The 22,359-nt window shown below is 62.6% G+C and overlaps 8 protein-coding genes across 8 annotated transcripts; 5 read left to right on the plus strand and 3 right to left on the minus strand.

Annotated features, from left to right (window-relative positions):
* Positions 1–200: 200 nt before the first annotated feature.
* On the plus strand, positions 201–938 carry RHTO_03716 (protein of Conidiation-specific protein 6 family; the record flags this gene model as incomplete). Its single annotated transcript, XM_016417385.1, has 4 exons — positions 201–275; positions 336–407; positions 489–721; positions 833–938. The coding sequence occupies 4 exons, from the start codon at positions 201–203 to the stop codon at positions 936–938; spliced, it is 486 nt and encodes a 161-aa protein (XP_016271301.1).
* An 809-nt stretch (positions 939–1,747) lies between these two features.
* RHTO_03717 (vacuolar protein sorting protein VPS36) lies at positions 1,748–3,853 on the minus strand (the record flags this gene model as incomplete). The annotated part of the gene is made up of 5 exons (XM_016417386.1): positions 1,748–2,190; positions 2,249–2,543; positions 2,596–2,699; positions 2,762–3,678; positions 3,747–3,853. 5 exons carry the CDS (start codon positions 3,851–3,853, stop codon positions 1,748–1,750), a joined length of 1,866 nt encoding a protein of 621 aa, XP_016271302.1.
* A 227-nt stretch (positions 3,854–4,080) lies between these two features.
* Positions 4,081–11,547, plus strand: RHTO_03718 (B-block binding subunit of TFIIIC family protein; the record flags this gene model as incomplete). The annotated part of the gene is made up of 13 exons (XM_016417387.1): positions 4,081–4,138; positions 4,464–4,933; positions 5,006–5,160; positions 5,227–5,539; positions 5,599–5,907; positions 5,970–6,728; positions 6,787–9,803; positions 9,865–10,138; positions 10,197–10,372; positions 10,432–10,664; positions 10,722–10,948; positions 11,004–11,297; positions 11,359–11,547. 13 exons carry the CDS (start codon positions 4,081–4,083, stop codon positions 11,545–11,547), a joined length of 6,474 nt encoding a protein of 2,157 aa, XP_016271303.1.
* Positions 11,548–11,895: 348 nt separating this feature from the next.
* Positions 11,896–15,956, plus strand: RHTO_03719 (phosphatidylethanolamine N-methyltransferase; the record flags this gene model as incomplete). The annotated part of the gene is made up of 15 exons (XM_016417388.1): positions 11,896–12,100; positions 12,189–12,253; positions 12,329–12,610; positions 12,672–12,692; positions 12,752–12,960; positions 13,022–13,227; positions 13,285–13,591; positions 13,646–13,868; positions 13,931–13,994; positions 14,056–14,144; positions 14,205–14,277; positions 14,337–14,529; positions 14,589–14,809; positions 14,868–15,354; positions 15,410–15,956. 15 exons carry the CDS (start codon positions 11,896–11,898, stop codon positions 15,954–15,956), a joined length of 3,192 nt encoding a protein of 1,063 aa, XP_016271304.1.
* Positions 15,957–16,252: 296 nt separating this feature from the next.
* On the plus strand, positions 16,253–18,232 carry RHTO_03720 (BAR adaptor protein; the record flags this gene model as incomplete). The annotated part of the gene is made up of 5 exons (XM_016417389.1): positions 16,253–16,580; positions 16,637–16,824; positions 16,884–17,049; positions 17,107–17,173; positions 17,227–18,232. 5 exons carry the CDS (start codon positions 16,253–16,255, stop codon positions 18,230–18,232), a joined length of 1,755 nt encoding a protein of 584 aa, XP_016271305.1.
* A 137-nt stretch (positions 18,233–18,369) lies between these two features.
* RHTO_03721 (OTU domain-containing protein 3) lies at positions 18,370–20,454 on the minus strand (the record flags this gene model as incomplete). The annotated part of the gene is made up of 8 exons (XM_016417390.1): positions 18,370–19,209; positions 19,268–19,343; positions 19,406–19,727; positions 19,790–19,895; positions 19,952–20,009; positions 20,080–20,098; positions 20,181–20,265; positions 20,356–20,454. The coding sequence occupies 8 exons, from the start codon at positions 20,452–20,454 to the stop codon at positions 18,370–18,372; spliced, it is 1,605 nt and encodes a 534-aa protein (XP_016271306.1).
* A 216-nt stretch (positions 20,455–20,670) lies between these two features.
* Positions 20,671–21,193, plus strand: RHTO_03722 (mitochondrial 40S ribosomal protein MRP2; the record flags this gene model as incomplete). The annotated part of the gene is made up of 4 exons (XM_016417391.1): positions 20,671–20,740; positions 20,811–20,917; positions 20,978–21,064; positions 21,131–21,193. The coding sequence occupies 4 exons, from the start codon at positions 20,671–20,673 to the stop codon at positions 21,191–21,193; spliced, it is 327 nt and encodes a 108-aa protein (XP_016271307.1).
* Positions 21,194–21,523: 330 nt separating this feature from the next.
* Positions 21,524–22,354, minus strand: RHTO_03723 (membrane-associated, eicosanoid/glutathione metabolism (MAPEG) protein; the record flags this gene model as incomplete). The annotated part of the gene is made up of 4 exons (XM_016417392.1): positions 21,524–21,588; positions 21,670–21,733; positions 21,801–21,962; positions 22,172–22,354. 4 exons carry the CDS (start codon positions 22,352–22,354, stop codon positions 21,524–21,526), a joined length of 474 nt encoding a protein of 157 aa, XP_016271308.1.
* Positions 22,355–22,359: the final 5 nt, after the last annotated feature.

Below are 22,359 nucleotides of genomic sequence, written 5' to 3' on the forward strand. Positions count from 1 at the left end.
TCTCGCACCAGGTGTGACACAGCCAGCGCACACTCGCACCCACCCGCAAGCGCATGCTGACCGCGCTCTCACTCGCCCGCTCTCGCCGCATCCCCTCCTCGCCTCGCCTCCTATCCGTCTCCACATCGCTGCGTCACAGCCACTCTCTCCCGCCGCACCCTTCGCACACACTCAGCACCCACAACACCGAATAAGACGAGATGACTCACGAGCTTCAGGTCGAGGGGGACAAGGTTGTCGAGCGCGACGAGCAGGGGAACGTGATCTCCGAGAAGGTGCGTCCGCTCGCTCATACACGGGCCGCTGCGAGGACTAATGGGTATGCGAGGGCACAGGACTACGCTCACGTCATCCGCGGGTACAAGGCTGCGACGCACAACCCGCCCGTCTCGTCGGAGCACAAGAAGGTGCGTCCTCGCGCTCCGCTCGCTCGCGCTTCCGCTCCCGTGGGACCAAGAGCTGACTATGGCGTTGCTTGTGCCCCACAGGAAGCCGCCGAGATCCTCCACGACCTCGAGAAGGCTCACGGCGATGCGCCGGAAGCCTCTGCCGGCGCCTCGACGTCGCCCAAGCACCACGGCGAGGGCCACAAGGGTCGCCCGCACATCGAGAAGCATGTCGCCGAGGGCGGCGAGCACGAGCACGGGCATGCGAAGGCTGCGACGGGCTCGTCGGGCCCGGGATCGTCGGCGGCGCACGAGGAGGAGGTGCACAGGCATCGGTGAGTCTGCCTCCCGGCCACGGTGCTGGTTCTCTCAGGAACGCTACGAAGGCGGCTGGCGGACCAGTACTGGGCGACACGGCCTGACACACCCCTCTCGCCCGCTGGCAGCGTCATTGGCGGCCTCAAAGCCAACCTCCACCGCGACGACCGCTCGGAAGAGACGAAGGAGTCGATTCGCGAGAAGCTCCACGAGATGGGCGAGGAGGCCGACTGAGCGTGCTTGACGAGGGAGGAGGAGGAACGCTTGGGATTCGTTGATCTGGTTTGTTGTGTACAGAGTACTCGCATCGCTTTCGTTTTGGGTCCGATCGAGGTGCAATCGTCTTCGCTTGTCATCTCGCCGAGCTTGAGAGCGGGATCGCTCTCGGAAGCAAGCGAGCGAGGGAGAAAGGGTGAGGAGGAGGAGGTCGACCTTCTCAAGCAACTTGCGAGGTTGCGTACGACTTCGCAAGGCTTTCTCAGCTCTCAAACATGCCCAAGAGCAAGCGAAACGCCACCGTTCGACGCAATTGAGCGCCACAACGAGCGGAGGAGCGTGCGCAGAATCGCGGGTCCAAGTGGGGGAGTAGCAAGTCGAGCTGCTGGGCTAGCACCTTCTTCGGCGGGTGCAGCGACGCGGAGTAGACGACGCAGGAGAGCAAGGAAGCGAGTACCGCAACAAGGAGAGGAAGATGTTACGCTGAGGATGTGTGTGCACAACAGCCCTCCCTCCTCAATATACAACGGGCGTTTTGGCCGAGCGGTCTAAGGCGCTAGCTTAAGGTTATTAGCAACCCGCTAGTCCTCACGGGCGTGAGTTCGAATCTCACAGACGTCATATGTTTTGCCGCCGACACCTCCCAAGCCTTGCCTGGTGCGAGGAAGAGGACGGGGCTTCCTCTTTTGCTGCCGACGTCGAGCGACGATGCTCGCGATGCTCCACTCTGTCCTGAAGAGACGCTGTGTCCGCCCGGAGGTCGCCGGCAAGGTCTCTCCCTCGCATCGCACACATGTACCAGTGCTTGAGGACGATTACCACCCCGCCTACAACACCTGCCCGTCCCATACCGCATGCGAGATATAGTTCCGCTGCCACCGCGTCCCCTCACCGCCCTGCTCATCCCGGACAACCGCTCCTCCGCCAACTCTCCCACCTAACGCAGTCGCCTCCCCCATCTCCAGCAACTCCATCATCTCCTTCGCCAATCCAACACTAAGTCTCTCCGCATCTGCCACCTCGAGCACGCCGATCCCTTCGCGAGTTTGGCGGTCGAGGCTGGTCGAGGGCTCGTCTGCGAGAGAAGCGGTGAGGGCTTGGCGCAGGTCGAGAAGCTCGAGGATGCGGGAGGAGAAGGCGGGGAGGGAGAAGCGGGAGGTGTGGAGAATGTGGAGGCCGGAAGGGAAGACGCGGAGGGATATTCGAGAAGAGGAGGAGACGGTAGGTAGATGTCGTGCGGCAGCTCGCAAGTCGGCGGGTGACACGAGGGCTGGGGTAACTCGGAGTTCAGTGACACCCAGGGGACAAAGCAAGCGACGGGAACGTACCGACTCCTCGCGCCCGGTTCCACAGGCACCAGACCTCGTCCAGTCCAATGACGCCTCCCTGCTTGTCCATGACCTGCCCCTTCTGCAGCACAGTCGCCAGCTCCTGCGCCAGTTGAGCATGATATCGGCTCGAGTCGGCAACGTCTTGAGCGGTGACGGGCGCCGAGAGGAGGCCGAGCGACTGGAGAGAAGAGGTTGCGAGTGAGGCGGCTTCGGCTGTTTCTGCTGAAACGGAGGCGGGGTCTGTAGCACTCGTGACGGCTAGTTGTGCGTTTAGGGATTGTGCGAGGGCGATCTGCGGGCAAGGAGAGTGAGCAGTCAGTCTCGTAGGGCTCGAAGCTACGCACCATGTTCTTCGCTCGCGCCATCAGCGAGTCGAGATCTCGCAGGGCCTCGTCAAGGGAGTCTTCTCGATCTCGTGCGTCGAGATCGATTCCTCGCATGATCGCGTCTGCGGATGGGGACGAGGTTCGGTCGGAGAAGGCAGAAGTGAGGGGAAGAAGCGAGACGCACCGATACCCGCCCCGCTCGAGCTGCTATTCTGCTCACCCACCTGAACGCCGCCTGGTGTGCCAGCTCTCGCCGCATCAAGCGACTTCCGTGACGGGGCCGCCAACGAGCTGAGGTCCCAAGCCTTCGAAGCAAGTGCCGTCTTCAACGCCGCATAAAACGCCTTCTCCCCGCCTCTTCGGAAGCTCAACCGGACGAAGGTGGCGCTGGGGACGGGTGGTGTAGGCGAGGTGGAGGGAGCAGTATCGGATGCGGACGAGGCGGGTCGAGGTGGAGGATGATCCGTCGAAGCAGGCCCGAACAAGGGAGAGTCGCACATCTCGCATGTGGCCATGGAGTGGTGATTGAGGAAGGTACAGACGGGACAGGCGATGCGGGAGCCTGTTTCGGCTGGATCGAAGGAAGGGGGAGCTGCTGTCGCAGCGGCAGTTGAAGGTCGTTTAGGCGAGGCGCTGCGAGGGGTTCCTAATCGGGTCACCGGGGTAGATGAAGAGGCGTGCGGGTCCATCGCGACGCCGCATAGCGTGCACTTGAGACCCGACTCGACGGTCGGGACGTTGCGCATCCCGCAGACTCGACACACCCAGCTCCTGTCTCCCGCGCTCGCGATGAGGGCTAAGCGATCGTTCTCCTTGGCACCCGTCGCTGTAGCGCTCCCTCCTGTCCCGGGTCGCGCCGTTGAACCTGAGTTCTCCCCATTCGACCCGGATCCCGCCTGCTCCCCTCGACCCGCATCGCTCAGGAGCAAGGTGATCTTCGGACTGCTCTTGAAGACGAATCCAGCCCAATACTCCGTCTGCCGTACGAGCGAGAGGTCGAGTGCAACCGAGTTCGAGTGGGGCCGCGAGGAAGAGATGAAGAGGATGCGATGCGAGGAGAGGACTGCGCGGCCGTCGTCGTGCTGAGGGGATTTGTCTTTGCTGTACGGCGAGAGCGCAGCTCAGTCAGCTCGCTGTGAGTGTGAGAAGTGGAGCGGTCCGAGACGCACCCGTCGTAGAGGCCGACACCGTCAGCATGCGCCAGGATGCGCTCGTCCGGGTAGAGCTGGGCAGAGAGCGTCTCGAGCGTCACATCCAGCGAGCGGAATCTGTTCATGAGCCGGGGAGAAGCGAGAGAGAGCGAGACTGACAAGTGTAATCAGTTCAATACAAACCGAGTTGTATTCAGCTGTTGTATCCCCGCGTCCCTCTCGCCTCTTCACCGCTCGCACAACAACCGACGAAGGCCGCTGGCTGGCCCATCTGAGCTCGAGACGGGGCACGCTGTCCGCTGAGCGCCGTCGCAGCCGCCCGCATAGCTTTGCTTGAGCCGCTCGACTCAGCATGATCGACTCGCTCTTGCAGTTCCTCCTCGAGGAGGTCGCGATGGACGGGGACGCAGGTGCGTGCGCATGGCTTTGATGAACCGTTGAGGCGCGGGCGCGGACGACCAGGCAGTCTTGTCGCTGTTTTGGCTGGACTTGACTCGAGGCTGATGAGGGTGGACACTTCTCTCGGGCGGCGTTCGACGAGGACGAGTGTTTGGACGGCGCTCCTCGACGCGAAACTTGCGCGCGTTGCAATGCGTCGTAGCACGGGATGCGGGAAAGCCGAGGATTGAGCGGTGCAGGACGACTTGGGCGTCGAGGGTTCGACTCCGGCACAACAGCGGGCATTTTCGTACGAGTGAAGCGGAACTCGTCTGACAGTACTCGTCCACTCCGCAGGAACGTCGGTCGCCTCGCTCGGCGGCTTCGTCGAGCAGTTCTATGACCGCGCCTCGTCTGGCCTCGATCAGCCCTCAACTTCGGATGGCACCCGCGCTCAGCGGGTTGACGACGCCTTCCTATCGTTCGTCTGGGAAGCCCTCCTCTCACAGCCAGGCGTCCGCGTCGGCGTCCTCTCGCAGCTCGCCGTGCCAGCTGCCAACGAGCCGAAAGTTGAAGAGCAAGGAAAGCAGGACAGCGTTCCTCCTGCAGACGGCGGTGATGCCGAGGAGGCAAAGACTGCAAAGGACAAGAGGAAGAAGAAGAAAATCGAGCGCAAGGCGCAAGGACCGACGCACGAGGTCCGCATCATCGAGGGCGACGAGCGCGAGGAGGGCCGCGCCGCTCTGCAGGAGCGGTACGGCGATAGCTTGAGGATCCTTGCAGGCGAGGAGACGGCGTGGGTCGCGATTACTGGCAGCCATGCGAGGGTGCGTCTTTTCTAGCCCTCGTCGACGATTCGTGGTTTCCCCTAACTCACTCGCTGTCTATGTTCCCCGCAGCCCACCAGTCTCACGCCGACGATCTACGCCGTCCTTCAGATGATCTCGCGCGGCAGGGACGAGGGCACGACAGCCGTGCGCATCTCGAAGGAAATGGGCATCGACCCGAAGAGCGTCTTCCACTACATCAAGATCCCGCAGCAGCTCGGCATCATGTGCGTAGCTCTCGCGCACTGTACGAGGAGGAGCCTGTACTAACTCTCCTGGGTCTCCGCCTACAGCAAGAAATTCAGCGACATCGACGAAGGCTGCCGGACGAACCGCGTCGTCCACGTCCGCTACCTCTCGACCTCGGCCGCCTGGGCCGCGCACATTGCCTCTGAGCCCGATGTGAAGGAGGAAGAAGACGGCGAGGAAGACGGAGAAGACGGTGCAGACGCAGGCTTCGGCGGCGGCTGGGACGGGACCGAGTTGACGCCGATCAGCACGCTTTACCTGACGACGAATGTGCCGCTCATCCGGAAGCGCGTCGTCAAGGCCCTCAAGCGCCGCAAGGACTGGTGGATGCCGCACTGGGAGCTGCACTCGGCAATTGTGCGTCTTCCCTCCTCCTGCTGTCGAGCTTCGCAACCTGACGGTCTGGCTCCTCGCAGGGTCTCCACACCGCCAACTCTCGCGAGCTCCGCCGTCTCAACTCGATCGTCTCGGTCATGGCGAACGAGGGCATTGTCGAGAAAATCGCGGTCACGAAGAAGAGGTCGGCGACGCAGTCGAGCGTCGTCCAGGCGTTGCGCTTGCTCAAGCCTGAGGACGCACAAGAAGGCGCGAACGGGTCCGAGGCGTTGGCGAGCGATGAAGACGCCCAGGACGACGAGCACGCTTGCCCGGTCGCTTATCGCTCCCTGGAGCGTCAGATCCTCGACCTGCTCATGGACGCCGGAAGTCGAGGCTTGACCAACTTCGTGCGTCGCCTCTCACTGTAGCTCGCCTGCCTCATCGACTGACGGACCTCGACCGCTCGCAGGAGATCTCGTCTGCACTCGGTGCCTATCCCGTCCGCTTCATCGACGTCCTCCTCCAGCGCTTCGGCCGCTACCGCCCTCCTGCTCCTTCCGCCGACTACACGATCCACTCGGTCCACGAGACAATCGGGCGAGTCAAGCAGACGCGCTGGTTCTCGCTCGTCGGCTACCTCTCCTTCCGTCGCTCCCGCGGTTTCCCCGACGAGGATATGGAGGCGCAGTGGCGCGAGATCGCCGACTCCGCGTCGCTTGGAGGCTGGCTCACGCCGGAAGGTGAAGGTCCGGCTGAAGGACAGTACGGCTCGAACACGGAACGACACGCCTGTCTCGCCAAATTCAACCTCTGGGCGACGACCGCCAAGAGCGTCACGGGCGTCTCGAAGAAGCCGAAGAAGGCGCCGGCGAAGAAGCGGAAGGCTGCGGCGATCGAGGCTGCTGACGGTGTCGAGCAGCCTGCGGATGGCGCGGCGGACGAAGTGGAGGAGGACGGCTCGCCCCCGCCGAAGAGGCAGAAGGCTGTGATCGGCCGACCGCGCAAGCACCCTCTCAAGCCTGGCGAGGAGACCTACTACATGCGCAAGAAGCGGGAAAAGGCGGAGGACGAGGAGAGGGCGAGGCAGGGCCTGCCGCCGATCGAGAGGCCGAAGGCGAAAAACGCGAGGAAGAAGCCGCCGAAGAAGAAGGAGGCCGAGCAGGCGGTTGATGCTGCGACAGGCGACGGTGAAGCTGGGGCGAGCGGTTCGCCGCAGGCTGTCACGCCGGTACGTTCGCCTCACTCGCTACCAAAGCAACGTTCTCTGATTTCTTCTTGAACAACAGATTGACGAGCCGCCTGCCGCGACTCCTACACCGGCGAAGAAGCGCGGTCGGGCGCCCAAGAAGAAGGACGCCCCCGCCGAGACGGCTGACGGCAACGAGCCTGCGACGGAACCGTCGACACCTCAAGTTCCCGTCACGCCTGCCACCAAGCCACGCAAACGTGCTCGTACAGCTGTCGCCGCTGAATCATCCGCCCCTGCGACACCTGCCGCTCCAACCGCTCCAAAGACGAAGCCCACGACTCGCCAGCGCCTCGAACCCTACATCGACATCCCACAATCTTCTGTCTCCAAGAAGAAGAAGAGCGTTGTCAAGAAAGCGCTCGACGCGCTTGCCGGCATTCACAGCTCTTCGCCGCCACGAGGCGACCGTCCCGCTTCGCCAACTCTCGACACGTCCGATAAGCGGATTGAGCAGGCGGCGAATGCGCAACCTGCGGAGGCTCCTGCCGAGGCGTCTGCTCAGCCAGCGGCGGAGCCCGCTGCGTCCGGTGCCCCCGCTCACGAGCCTCCTGCAACGCCAGCTGCGACGCCCGCCTCGATAGGCCGCAACGCCACGTCCGCGACTCCCGTACTGCCGACTCCAGCCAGCAAGAAGAAGCCTGCGACCGGCCGCCCGTCCGTCTCCTCTCGCGCCAACCTCACCTTGCTCGCTCGACAGCAGGAGGTCGTCGACTACGTCCAGGCCCAAGGCGGCGTACTCGAGTACACTTACCGCCTCAACGAGGCGCTCTACGTTTGGGGTCAGAAGCAGAACCCTCCGCGCCACGGCTACGTGATCGACCGCGCCAACCTCAAGCAGGTCCTCGAGGCCGCGACATCGAGCGGACAGCTCCGCAAGACCGTCGTCACGGATAGCAAGTCGCAACGACACGACGTCTTCTACCTTACCTCGCTCGCTTCAGACAGCGCGATCGTGAAGAACTATCTCGACGACATCGCCAACCGCGACCCTCACGACCGCTTCACAAGGTACGAAGTCCAGCCCGACCTCGTCGTGATGTCGGACGAAGACGTGCCGACCAAGGAGAAGCAGGAGGACGACGCAGGCGCCAAGAGCACCTTCCTTCCGGACCCGCAACCGACCGACGGCCAGGACCGGGTGCGCAGCTTCTTCCGCCACCATCAGACCCTTCTCGGTCGCTCTCACGGCGTCAAGCACGGCCTCGTAGCACGCGCGCGCCAGCTCCACAAGTGGCTCGCAAGTCTCGTCTTCTCGCACGTCGACGAGAAGGACATCGTCGTCAAGCGCGACGAGGACGGCTTCGTCATCGCCCAGTCGACGCTCCTCAACTCGATGCCGCTTGGCGTCTTCCTTCGCATCGTTCCCTTGCCCGTCCAGTCCGAGACGCTGGACGCCTTCCTCGCCGAGCCGGACAAACTCGAGTTGCCCATGCGCGACGTGCCCAAGGAGATCGCCGACATCATCAGGCCTCGCTCGAACAAGCGCAAGCAGTCGCTCTGGAAGGACCTCCAGATCCTGATCGACCTCCAGCTTCTCACGCCTCTCGTCATGGGAACCCTTGCGACGACCCGCTCTGTGGCCCCGACCTTCGAGGTCCCCACCAACCCGAAGGCCTGCACGCACTGGCTCTTCCGCGCGCGGGCACCCATCTACGCATTGCGCGACCCTGCCCTCCCGCTCGTCGACGTCTGCCCCGTCACGGACATCGACGAAGTCTTGTACTTCTGGAATCGTCTCCACTCCGTCTCGACGGACCCATCTTACGACGACGCCGGCCATGCGCTGGACGACCCTGTCTTCCCCGCGACGTGTCCGACACGCCACCTTCGCAAGCCTGAGCTGCTGAGGCCGTTCAAGTGGCGCGACTCTTACGAGCTCGCACCGAGCCAGCGCACCTTCCTCAACAAGCTCGCTCACCACGATCCTGGCCTAACCGACCCTGACGCCGACCGCACTGTCGATCTCGAGGCGTGGGCTGCTTGCCTCCTCGCGCCGACAAACGTCGTCAAGGACTACCTCGTCAAGATCCGTGACCAGGAGGCCGAAGAGCTCGTGCGGCCGAAGCGCAAGAAGCGCAAGACTGACGGCGCTGGAGGGGGAGCCGGAGACGAGGATGAGGCGGGAGCGGACGAGGCGAAGACCCCGACGAACCTCGCTGCCGCCCTCGCGCGCAAGGTCAGGGAGGCGGCGGATCAGCGCGAGCGCGACTGGCAGGTCATCGTCGAGCGCTTCCGCCAGGAGCACGGGCACCCGGATCTGGACGAGAGCGTCGTCGACTGGCTGCACAAGACGTTCCAGGACCCGCACCGCCGCGACAAGCTGGACGCCAAGCAGCTCGACTTTGAACTCCGTCGACTCTTGCCCGCCGGTCAGAACGCTCCGACGGACCCTTCGATGCGCACGATTGTCCCGACCTCGCTTCAGCAAAAGGCTCGCCTCGCGAAGGACCCGTACGCCATCAAGCGGCAGCCCAACATCCGTCGCCGACCGGTCGTCAAGCGCGTTCGTGCCAAGCAGGCGACTCCTGCGAAAGAGCCTGCCGAGGAGGCGGATGAAGAGGAGGACGAAGAAGCAGCAGGTTCGCCGTTGCCTGCGCAAGAGCCCCTCCCTGCGGAAGGGCGCACGACACCGCTGCCGTTCCGTCGTGGGGACCAGACCGAGTTCTTGACCAACCCCCTCGGTCCGCGACCCGACCTTCCGGCCGGCAAGCGCGCCTCGCGCAGTCGCTACACGCCGGAGCAGGACGACCTTCTCCTCGACGCTGTCGCGGTCCTCAAAGTCCGCGCTCTGCACCTCCGCGCGCCTCGCCCGTCGTACAACCCGCTGGGCGATTTCTTCTCCGGCAACAAGGCTGATGCCCTGGCCAAGCGTGCGGGGACGCTCCTCAAGCGTCAGCAGGAGCGCGACTTTCACGAACGGCTCGTCTCGACTTGGTTCAACGCCTACAAGGAGCACAAGGACGAGCTCGAGGACCCGAACCCTCACAGCCTCGTCGACTTCGACCTCGCCTCGTTCATCAGGTGCATGCGCACCCACGTCAACAAGCGCGCACTGTGAGCAGCTCATCACCCCCGTCTCTTGCTGCGCATACTGACCCGCGAAACTTCGTCACAGCCGTCTCATGGGACCGCTTCCTCCTCCCCTCGTCAAGGCGGACCCTTTGCCAGACTCGCTCGACGCCTTTTCCCGCTTCTACCACGTCAAGCCGGCGCTCGAAGCCGTCCACAGTGGTCGTCAATTCGAGAAGGTCTGGACGAAGCACCAGATCGCGATGAACGAGCGCGAAGAGGCGGCGGTTATGGGTGCGTACGCCAAGCGGTGGACGGACGAGCCGGTCAAGGCCGACGCTCACGACTGCAAGCACAACCTCGCCATGTCCGCCATCAAGGTGCGTGACGAGCACTTCCCAGCGCTCGATAAGAAGCTGACACAGAACCGCCTCGCAGGCGATCATGACCATGGAGGAGGATTCCTACGTCCCTGCGCAAGGAGTAGCCATGCTCTCGCCGTTCAGCACCGCCGAAGCCAAGGCCGCACTCGACGAGCTCAGCGCGAAGGCAATCGCCGCACAGCTGGACAAGGAGCATCGCCTTCCCGGTCGCAACTTCGCCTTCGACGACAGGTGCATCGCCCTCGCTTACACTCTCGAGGGAAGGCTGGCTGACTTGGATCGTCACGCAGGTTTTTCGAACGTCTCAGCTTCCACCTCGACCTGGCGCATCTTCAGACGGCATCGCACCTCGAGCAGGATCTCCAGCACGACGAAGGCGGCGTGTTCCCCCTCGTGCCGACTGAAGGCGAGATGATGGCGTTGTTTGATTTCGTCTCGGACGACAAAGTCGAGCTCGAGGTGAACCTTGGCGAATTGACGGAGAAGACGCTCGACTTCCTCGACTACCGCACGCGTCAAGCTAGTGAGTCTTGTCCGAGGACGACTGCTCAGTAACCTTGCTGACATGTTGCCTGCCCAGACGACGACGACATTGAGTGCACGGTCAACATCAGCCAGCCGGCGGGCTTGAGCGGGAAAACCGTCCTCCTGCAACCGTCCTTCTTGCCTTCGACGTCTGCGGACGACGCCGACAGTCTCGAAGGCGCCAAAGTCACGCTCAGCGCGATCGGTCGCACCCTCGAAGCTCAGCTCTTCTGCGATATCGAGGCTGCTGGCGAGGTTGGCTTGCCATTCAAGTCGTTGATGGTACGTTCTCGCGTCTGCTCCTACTCCGGCTGCGACTGACAGCCTCTCGGAACAGGCACGACACGAGGACCGCGGCCGCGAGGCGCTTTTGGCTGCTATCAAGTACCTCACGGCCGGTCCGCAACCTCTCGCCTTCTTCGCCGGCACCTCGGCTCTCGTCCTCGTCTCGAACGTCCACGCCGCCTCATGGACCTTGCAGCCTGTCTTGCATGACGGCGTTATCGACACGTCGAGGCGCTTCCTGCCGACGATGTGGACGAATGCGATGGGCGAGGTCGACCAGGAGCTCTGGCAGCGTGCGGGCGCTTGGGTCAAGGGCGAGCTGTGGCGCTTCGCCGACCAGACTTATGTGCGTGACAGGCCCTCAAAGCTCCTTTGACACCGGGAACTGACCGCTCGCTCTCCCGTAGCCGTCTCTTCTCGCCCGCGCGACCCGCCTGCACATCCTCTCGGCTGTCGACCTCCAAGTCATCCTCACCGCCTTCCTCCATGCCGGCAAGGTCCTGCGTCGCTCGCCATCGACCGGCGCGCTGCTCGCCGCGGACGACTTGGTCGACTGGGACCTCGACACCTGGTCCTTCGCTGGCGCTTTCTGGTAGACGGCGCCATCCTTCCTCTCCTTCTCGGGCCTCGCTCTCTCGCTTGTTGTCGGGTTTTGTTTGCGTACTTTCGTTCTCCGCTTGGACGCCTCTTTCGTTCTGTCACCGCTTGTAGCGATAGATTGCCCGCCTGAATTCGCTTTTCCTCAGTACCAAGCCCGTCGCCGGCGTTCTGCGCGCCCTCTCCTTCGCCTACACGCTGTTCTCAGCCACTGTACGTGCATCTTGACCACGAATTCGAGAGACACGCGGATGGTGCCTTCGCGGAGGAACAACGCCGCGACTTCTCCTCGTTCGCTTCCTTACGGCTCGCCTGCGCCTTGAGCTTGTCTGCGAGACGCACAGCAGATGAGCGAGCCCGACGACGCTCTGGCTGCCACGGCTGGCGCGGCTGACCAGGACATTCAACCCTCACTCCGCCGGCGCCCCATCTCGCACTCGCACGGCGACGACAGCGCGTCCGCAACGCCTGATGCGGCAGAGGCGGGCCAAAATGAGTCAAAGGCGGACAAAGATGCAGACGGACCTATCGGCAAGACGCCAGACGGCCAGCGTGCGTCTACACCGTTTCCCATCGCTCGCGCCTCGACGAACTTCCGGATGGTCTTCGCGGCGTCTGACGGGTTCTGCCGCTCGCGCAGTGTTTAAGATTCCCCAGACGCACAATGTTCTGTCCGGCTTGTTCGACCCGAGGCTCCCCAAGTCGGTGCGTGGCCCTTCCTCGTGAATGAGACGAACCGCGGAAACACATGCTCACCTCGTTACGCTTTCGCTCCTGCAGGACATCGACCTATTGACCCTCTTCCTCCTCGGCATGCAAGTCGTCCTCTTCGCCTGGTTCTCGCGCACCTCGTCCCGCATCTTCTTCGGCCTCTACTTCGCCTTCTGGCGTCTCGCCTACGACGCCGGTCTCGGTTACGTTCTCACCAAGCAAAGCAAGACTCGTTGGATCGTCAAGACGGTCCAGCGTCATGGCTGGTTCGACGACAAGCGCAGGCCGGCGATTGCTCGTTGGGTTCGGAGCGAACTCAAGAAGAAGATGGGCAAGGACTACGACTTTGACGTGCGTCGCGCATTCATCCGTAGATGACAGAGCTGTGCTGATCAGTATCTTTTGCTTGCAGGCCGTTCCTCTCGAGTACAATGTCCGGACTTTCCCTTCTCGCTGTTGAAGGACTTGCTAATCTTTCTTCTCCTCCTGCAGGTCTGGATCCTCTTCCGCCACTCAGTCGACGTTATCCTTCTCAACGACTTCCTCTCCTATGTCCTCTTCTCGCTCTCGTACCTCACGCTCGCCGGACCTCCTGGACACTCGGTCCTCTTCCACTTCCTCCGTTGGACTGGCGGCATTACGCTGCTTCTGTTCAACCTGTGGGTCAAGACGGACGCGCACAGAATTGTCAAGGACTTTGCGTGAGTCCTGCGTACCTCCTCACTTCCCCTTGTTCTCTTCCTCACCCACCCTCACTCGCAGGTGGTACTGGGGTGACGCCTTCTTCCTCTCGCTCGAGAGCCTCGTATTCGACGGCGTCTTCGAGTTCGCCCCGCACCCGATGTACTCGGTGGGCTACGCCGGATACTACGGCTTGTCGCTCATCGTCGCCTCCCCTGTCGTCCTCTTTGTCTCACTCGCCGCGCACGCCTGCCAATTCGGCTTCCTGCTCTGGTTCGAGAACCCTCGTAGGTTGGAACCTGCTACCATTCGCATAGCCGATAAGCCGACGGTTTTCCTCGCAGACATCGCTCGCACGTACGGTCAGCGTCGCCCTGTCGCAGCCCGCACGCCTCTCCACCCGATGGTGTCCGGCCAGGTCTCTGGTGCCGACACCCCGATCGACGGCACGGCAACCAGCCCCTTTGAGGAGGACAAGGACGAACTGGCGAGCCCGCCGACCATGAACGGCAGGTTGCGCGCGGCTTCGACCACTTCGTTCCCCGGTTCGACGTTCTCCAAAGAGCCGGAGGAGCCGGTCAGTCGGCACGATCTCGACAACAAATACTTCCACCAAGACTTGATGATCTTCAAGAACTGGGATCCGTTCCGGTGCGCCCTACTTCCCTCCTTCACTCGTCTCCCCCTGACACTCCGTATCCGCAGCGCCCGCGACCTCGCCTCGATGCTCGTCCTCATCTATGGTCTCGTTCCAGCCCTTCTCCCCTCACTTCCTCGCTCGATCCGCCTCACGCTCCTCTTCTTCCACGCGCTCGCTTGGCGCCTCTTCCACTCCTTCGGTCTGGGCGTCGCGCTGCAGAAGCAGGGCGAGGGGAAGTGGCTCGTCAGGCACTTCATCAAGCACTATCACTACGAGAAGGAGGGCGACGTGCGTCCTACCCTGCTCCGCTCATCTCGAGAGTCCAGTCTGACAGTCGATTCGACACGCAGGCCATTCAAGACACATTCACGAACTGGAAGTCGATCTACAACCTCTCGCTTTGCATGACTTACGGTGCGCTCTCGACCTCTCTAAGCTCTTCCTCCCGCTCTCACTGACGTATACTCGCACGCAGCCTCGTACATCGCTCTCGCCTGGGGTTGCTACACGATCCCGGAGAACTGGACTGTTGGGACTGTCGTCGTTCGGCACACATTCGGACTTGTACGCCCAGTTGCCTCTCACTGACCGCGCGACTCGTTACTGACCCCGCTTCCACGACAGCTTCTTATCGCGCTGCACGTCTGGTGCGCGACCGAGTCATTCGAGGTTCTCGGACCGTTCGGCTGGTTCTACGGTGCGCGTGAACCTCCAAGCTTGTCGAAGACCCGCCGACTGACCTCTTTCGTTGCGCAGGCGACTTCTTCATTGACGAGTATCCTCATGAACTCTACTACACCGGCATATTCCGCTTCCTCAACAATCCAGAACGCTCGATGGGCGGCGCCGCCTTCTTCGGTCTCTGCCTTATCGCCGGCTCGAAGCTCCTCCTCGCTCAAGCGGTCATCGCCGTCGCCGCGCACTGGTGGTTCCTCAGCAAGGTCGAGAAGTGCGCCTCTCGTCCTCGTCACCTCGATAGAAGCGTCGCTGATCAATCTGCCTCTACAGCCCGCACATGCGCCGCTTGTACGGCAACACGCTTCGCAAGGACGCCGGCGTGACCAAGACGATTCGTAGCGCCATCCGCCGTGTCTCGACTCACGAGACTGCCGCCAAGACGGGCAAGGACTTTATCGAGCGCCTGCAAAAGAATGTTCGCGAGGTGCAGGGTACGGTCGAGAAGGTTTTCGAGGAGACGGCTGACGCTGTCGAGGAGTTTCTGAACAAATGTGCGTGCGCGACTAGAGCATCGTGCAGGCAGCGGAGCTGACTGGAACCTGCGGACAGCTGCCCCGGCCGTCAAGGGTTACGTCGAGGACACCAAGATCCTGCTCCAGCAATCGAGCGAGCGCTTCGTCATCTCGCGCGTTGCGACCGATCTCGACTCGTACGATGCCTCGCTGTACTCGCTCTCGCTCGACCCCTCGGCCTTCCCGCCGCTCGTCCCTCACGCCTCAACCTCGTCCGCCCCTTCGCTCCGCTACCACCTCGGCGAACCAATCGGCGTCAAGTGGACTGCTCCGGCGAACCACTCTCGCCGTGACTGGATCGGCGTGTACCGTCTCGACGCCAACAAGTCGCGCCTTATCACCAAGGTCAGCAGTCAGGGCAAGTGGCTCGGTGTCTTCGATGAGGAATGGCAGGGCGACAAGTACAAGGGTGTTGGAGATGGCGAGCCGCCTGAGCATGGCGAGCTCAAGCCTGAGCAGCGCGAAGGTCACGTTGTCTTCAGCGGGAAGAAGCTTCCCTGGAGGGTCGGCCGCTACGAGTTCCGGTGAGTACGCCCGGACCCTGATCATCCGAGCGCGCTGACGATGTTGTCTGTACAGGTACCACCACGACGGCAAGCACAGCGTCATGGCCGTCTCGTCGCCGTTCGAAGTCTACGTCGACAAGCCAACCGATGCCGACGACCCCTTCGAGATCCACCATGCCCTGACGCACGTCGTCTCCAAGACTCTCTCGCTCGACCCGGAGACGGTCCCGCAGTCTGCCGAAGACCTCGTCGAGAAGGCTCGTCTCGCTCGTTCGCGACAGGCTACCGCGGCGCTCGAAGCGACTGTGACGGCCGCTTCGCCTGCCGACAAGGGTAAAGGCAAGCAGCCCGCCACTGAAGTTCCACCTTCCGAGTCGCCCGCCTCGCGTTCGGTCATCCTCTCGGATCCGGACGACTTTGTCCTCTACTCGACGGATGAAGCGTCCCACATCGCCTACGCGATCAAGTGCGCCTTCGACGTCGAACTCGACAAGGAGGTGGTACTCGCCGCTGCGAACATCGGCAAACTTGCTGCGAGGATCAAGGAGGCGAGAAAGGTCTTGGGGATGAAGCCGGGCGAAGGAGGGACTGGGATGAAGGCGGATCTCAAGGAGGGGTAATCGGTGATTGCGCAGCAGTGTCGGATGGAAGAGTCAGTGGTGGAATCGACGGGGGTCGGAGGAAATGGTGCGCAGGGTGAAGTTCGGCAGGGAGGAGTCGCCCAAAAAGATCGCGGCGCTTCAACAGGCGTCTCGCAGAAATAGATCGCTAGTCAACAGTCTTTCCCACGTCCTTTGCTGCTCATACGACCCTCGCAAGCGTCCCGCCAGCCGCGGACTCGTTCGCCCGCCTTGCGGTGGACGACTCTCTCCCTTGTTCACAACCGTTCCGCCTCGTCGCTCGCTTGCCTGTCGCGATGAACCGCTTGAAGCAGTCTCTCTCGTCGCTGCCACGTCCCACGCTGCCCAGCTCGTCCCCAGGCGACACCGACTCCTCCGTCCCCCCACCTCTCGAACCGGGTCGCGTTGAGGCCCTCACAGCGCGTTACGACCTCGCCTCGAACCTGCTCGCCGCATTCAAGCTCTTCCAAAGTAGTATCGCCAAGCCCAAGCCCAATCCAAGTGCGGCGCTGCTCTCGAGGGGCAAGCAAACGGAGCTGCCAGCGACATGGGTTGGCGAGGCGATGTTGAGCGGGAGTGAGGCAGGCCGTCTGACTTTGGCGCCGGGAGGAGACGATGCGTACGGTAGGGACCGCTCGGTTACACGGGAGTCGAAGGACTCGCTGACCCCGTGCCGACAGGATCCGCCCTCTCGCAAGTTGGACAGCTTCACCTCGACTTGGCCAAGCTCGCTACAGCGTACCAGGAGAACCTGGCGTCTGGATACCTCGCCACTCTCGAAAGTCGGACGAACGAGCTTCGCGCGGTCGATCTTGCCGTGAAAGAAGCGGAGAAGAAGCGCAAGACGCTGGAGAGTGTCCTCACCAAGGTGCGCTCGGCGCTCACTGCGCTAAGCCTTATGCAGCTGACATGTACGTTGCTGCACAGATCGACAAGGGCAAGAAGGACGCCTCGGAGTACGAGCACGAGCTCGACAACGCCCAATTCGCCTATGACACCGCCTGCCGCGGGCTCACTCGCCAGGTTGCCGAGTATGAAGCGGCTGCTGAGACTGATACGAAGGCGCTGCTCGACCTTGTGGACGTCCACCTCGGTGCGCCTCTTCTCGCTTGACTTCCTTACAGCCTAAACTCAAGAAGCGACGTCGCAGAATTCGCAAATGGCTTCGCTTCGCTTCTTACCGACTGCAAGCGGCAGTTGCAAAGTATCCCTCCTACGTGCGGACGGCGCTACCTTCGGCGCAAATATTGCGCTGACGCCTGACTCGCAGGTCGGCTGGTCCGCCTCGCTCGTCCCGCCGAGCTCCGCCTCTCCCGACTCGCATGTCCCGCTCATACTCCGACTCTTCCGTCAGACGTGGCCAAAGCACCCCTCCGCCCGCCTCCTTCAGCATCCTCGGCCCGAACCGCCAACGCAGCAACACCGTCGCTTCGCAAACGAGCGAGAAGGACAAGGACAAGCTCAGTCCTGGCGGAGATCTGAGCGAGGCGAATCGCAGTCGGAGCAGTAGCTTCCTGGAGCGGTTCGCACTCGGCAACAAGGGGAGGAAGAAGTCGGATGATGCGCAGCGGGAGTCGGAAGAGGAGACTTGGAAGACGGAGGAGGCTGTCTCGCCTGCTCGGTCGGGTTCGACGACTCCCTCGCGATTCGCGGCGCCCTCGATGCCGGCTATGCCGTCGCTTGGCTCGTTCAAAAAGCTTTCAATCGGCGCAGGCGGCAAGTACGGCTCACTGGGCGACTCGGAGCAAGGCCGCCCCGATCGCTCGTCGTCCGCCTCATCACCTACGAAGCGCGCAACCCCTCCACTCCCAGCACGGCGCCGACCCACCTCTCCTCCCGCCGCTCGAAGCGGGCAAGTCGGTTCGACCTATCGTGCGCAATGGTCCTACGTTCCCTCCTCCTCAACCTCGACCGCCTCATCCGAGGACGACTCTCACGACGTCTCTTTCGAGAAGGGCGACGTCATTCGCGTTGAGAAGGAGATCAATGCGGATTGGTGGAGAGCGGTGGTGATTGAAGGGACGTGGAAGGGTCAACGAGGGACGTTCCCGAGCGCTTACTTCGTGCGATGCGAGGAGGAGGACAGGGAGGAGAGGGCGAGTAGTGTGCCAAGGATACGGGCGCAGAGGTACTCGACCGGATCGGACATGACTGTCTCGAGTGAGGGAGACGGGGCGGGACATTCGACGGAGGACGACGAGGCGCAGGCGTCGAGTCGTCTCAACAAGTCGAGCAATCCGTTCGGGGACGATCAGAGATGGAGGAGAACGTCGTAGATGCGATTGCGTGTAAGCTCGTGCGAGGAAACGTGGCAAGATGATGAGGAACTATGCAAGAGAGAATGGGAATGATGCAAAACAGCGAGCGAACGAACGGAAAACTCTAGCGACAAGTGGAACGAAGGAAGGGAATCCTAGATGTACAGCTCTCTGACCTTGGCGAGTCCGGCATCAGACGCCGGTCCCGCGCTCCTGAGCACTCTATCGCTCGACCCGTCCGCAACTCCACCACTCGCACCAACGCCCTTCGCTCGCCTTCTCTCCATCCGCCTCTGCCGCGCCAGCTCCTTCTTCTCCTTCGCACTCGGACCCCTCCGCGTCCTCGGAGGCGGCCGAAGTTTCTCCTTCCCCGTCGAAGAGCGAGAGCGGACTTTATCCCGATGCGCATCAGACGAGTCTGTCTCCTCCTCATCGCCTTCGCCGTGGTGGAACTCGTCGTGCAGAGGCGACTCCTCCGTCACCGCATACCCTGTCTTGCTGCCCTGAGAGGGAGGGAAAGGGGACATGCTTCGATCGCGGATGGAGGAGGCGACTGTGCTTGGAGCTGAGGAGCCGAAGGAGGAACTCGCTACGCCGGTCGAGGTGCCGGAGGAGGAGGAGTCGGCTGGTGATGAGGGCCGAGGGGAAGGCGGGAGAGGCAGGGCGATGGCGCGCTCGTGAACTGATGGATGCGGAGGGGAGAGGAGGCCGGAGGAAGAGGGGATCGCGGGAGGCGGACTGCGCGGACGGGAGGTGGTTGGAAGAGGAGGCAGGCGGGAAGGATGCGGTAGGTCGAGAATCGGAGGGGCGGACGAGGCGGACTGTCGGTCTGGAAGGCGCAGTCGACTTGGCGGACCGTCTGCAAGCGGAGATGGTGGCCGAGAGGGCGACTCGTCCTCCATCGGCTCGTCCTCGTCGACCGCTTCTTCCGCCTCAGCATCAGGCTCCTTCGACGCCGTCCGTCGGTCTTCGGGTCGCGCAGAACCGACGCGGTCCTGCGAGGACGAGGTCAGTACGCGTCCGAACGGGTAAGAAGGCGGACACGACACGCACCACTCGCAGGCGAGGCGGCCCAGTATGCGGTCCGGTCAAGTTGCGCAAGCTTGAGTAGTGCTCCCAGGAGTGGTAGCTGCGCCCGAAACGAGATGTCAGCAAGCCGTCCTGGAGAGCGACGTACGAACCGATACTCACACGATGCAAAGCGGGACGTCCTCTTCACTCTCCCGCTCCTCCTCCTCCGCCTTCTCCTCCCTGGCAGGTTGTTTCCCCTTCGCGCCCTTCGCACCTTTCTCACGCTCTTTCTCCTTCTCCCTCTCAGCCCTCGCCATCGCCCTCTTCTCCCTCGGACTCAACACCTTCTCCTTCCCCGACCCTTCGGCACTACCCGAGGCGGCAGAGTCGGCTGAGCCTTCCTCGACGGGCATGACGTAGATCAAGTTGGGTTGCCAGATCTTGACGGGCCGGCGGTAGCGTGCTACGAAGGCTGAGAGCTCGATGTTGGTGCCGTAGGTTCCTGCGCATCGCTTCTCGTGAGCTACGACTGGAGGAAGAGGACGGCAGGGAAGCAGGACGAACCTGGCTGACGCATCGAGCGGACGTGGCCGTCGAAGCCGCCCGGGACGGAGTCTTCGTCGACAAAGAGGCGGAAGCGGTCCGGATGCGAGGAGAGGTAGTCGCAGACCTGTGCGGGCAGCTCGTCAGTCTCATCGTGAGAAGGAGCAAAGCGAGAAGACGAACTTCTTGCCGGATTGCGAGGTGCATCGAGGGCGAACCGTAGAGTTGGTCGGAGAGTGCGCTGCGGGACCAAGTTGACAAGTCGTGTGAGCTGACGGAACACTCGCCGCAGAGGGCGCGCATCTCCTCACCGAAAGAGACAGTTCCCATCTGTCGAAAGCGAGCAGGAGAGAGCGTGTCGGCTGTCGTCCGTCAACACAAAGCACCGCCTCGGAAGTGACGGCGAACGCACCTCCCAAGACGTTCGCCGCGTAGAGCCCTGCCTCTCTGAGCTGGTTCCTAAGCACCTGTTCCTCCAGCTCCGGGTCCTCGATCAACTGTTCGCGCAAGAAAGCGAGAGTCGAGTTCCTCGCGTCAGTCCTTAGTCCTCGACTCGTGAAGGGGGGAGAGGGAGCAAGCGGGCGTACTTTCGGTTTGTCGGCGCGCGTACGGTCCCGCCCTTTGCCGTAGGTCTTCTGCACGCCCTTGCCTTTGCTCCTGAGCTCGTGGCGCGCGCCCTTGGCCATCTCGCGACGGAGCTGGACGAGACGGGGAGCGAGCGGGCGGGCGCCGCAGCGAGCCTGGCGGGTCGGGGCGAAGACTGGGCGGGGCAGCGAGAGCAGGAGAAGCGGACCAGGATCCTAGCACGGCCAGGCTAGCGAGAGCGACGAGCGCGTGTATGCCTCGAGCTGGACCTTCTCCTCCTCGCGACCATCTCGCACCTCGACACTCGCGAGCACACGATGGGATTCGCAAAGGGACTGCCGAACTGGGCCGCGCTGAAGGACTACAAGCGGCGCCAGGCTTTCGCAGGTGCGTCCACTCGCTTCCTCCTCATCTCCCCGACTGGCGACGACTGACCTTCATCGCGTTATCGCTACAGCCAACGAGACCTTGCGCCAGGCGCTCAAGTACCTCACACAGAACACGACGCTCGACTATCGGACACGCGTGGCTGCGATGCACAAGCTGGCTGCGATGCCCGCTTACGTTCGTCCCCTTCCTCCTCGTCCCTCTCTCCTCCTTCGCTGACCTCGAAAGGTCGCGCAGACCCGCCCGACGGAGATTAGGAACCGGTGTATCCTCTCGGGTCGAGGACGGGGAGCGATCGCGAGCAAGGAGTTTGGTCTCGCTCGTGTGCGTCCCTCGCTCTCCCTCGATCGTAACGTCAGAGCGGAACTAACTGGGTCTTGAGGCGCACAGCACCGCTTCAAGCTTGCGGCGGAGCGGGGAGAGCTGCCTGGTGTCGAGCGCGCGAGTTGGTGAAACCTCGACTCGTCGAAAGTCGAGCCTCTTTGCTCCTCGCTCGCAACTCGCATTCGCATGCATGAGGGACTGAGGCTCGGTTGGAAGTGGAGAAGGAAAGGAGAAGACGTTGGCTGTTGTAACACAAGATCTGCTTCAAGCGTGCTGGAGACGAGAGTCTGCACTCGCGCCTCTTCGAAGGATCTCGGAATGGCTCGCTCGTTCTCCATTGCCACGCTGCGGATATACGATCAAATACTGCTCTGAATCGCTTCTTCTCAGGTACAGCTACGCGGCTCGACTCGTGCGGCTCAAGCGCTGCTCGACGTCCAGTAAAGCGCCGCTCGACATCTAGTAAAGCGCCTTGTTGAAGTTGGTGCCGGCCTTGACGAACACTCCGAGAGTGAGGATCGTGCCTGCCTCACGTACGACCGTCAGCTAACGGTAGGAGGACGGACGGCGGGAAGAGAAGGGAAGGGAAGGGAAGGGAAACTGACTGCCGAGGTAGGCGAGCGAGCGGAGAGGCGTGTACTTCTCCTGCTCAGTCTTGACGTAGCAGATCTGCGTACACTCTCTGCATCAGTACCTCCCCCTCGCCTTGCGTGGGCAAAGGAAGGTCGCAGCGTACGACGAAAGCCAACCTCGACACGAGATAGCCAAGCGCAACCTTGTTCAGGTAGCTGACCGGCAAGCGTGCGACGTTTCCCACGACGACGGCGGCGGCGTAGAGGGCGATGTTTTCGAAGATGTTTTGCTGGGCGGCTTCGGTGCGGAGGAATTCGCGGGCGTCCTGCCGAGAGAGGGAGGGCAAAGGGTCAGTTCGGCGGTTCCGGGTAGTTCAAGCGGGCTGCTCGTCCCTCATCACGTCCCCTGCCTCCATCCGAACCAGCCGCACCCGTGCAGCTCCTCGACCTCGCGCACGCCTCCATCCCCGCCTTCCCCTCCTCCTCCCCTTCCTTCCTTCTCCCTCGCCCGACAGTCGATCCGAACCGAACGCACCTTCGAAGTCTTCGCCAACCCCGAAACCTTGGCACAAAACTGCCTCGGTGCGACATTGTCGAACTTGGGGATCTCCTTTGAGCGAGCAGAGAGGAGGATCGCATGCCAGTGGGTCGAGATGCCGAGGACCCAGACTGCGGGGACGGAGAGGAGCGAGTAGTTGTAGACTGAGAGTGTCGACATCGTTC

This window comes from Rhodotorula toruloides (assembly GCF_000320785.1).
Source record: "Rhodotorula toruloides NP11 unplaced genomic scaffold Scaffold22, whole genome shotgun sequence".
Classification (NCBI taxonomy): domain Eukaryota; kingdom Fungi; phylum Basidiomycota; class Microbotryomycetes; order Sporidiobolales; family Sporidiobolaceae; genus Rhodotorula; species Rhodotorula toruloides.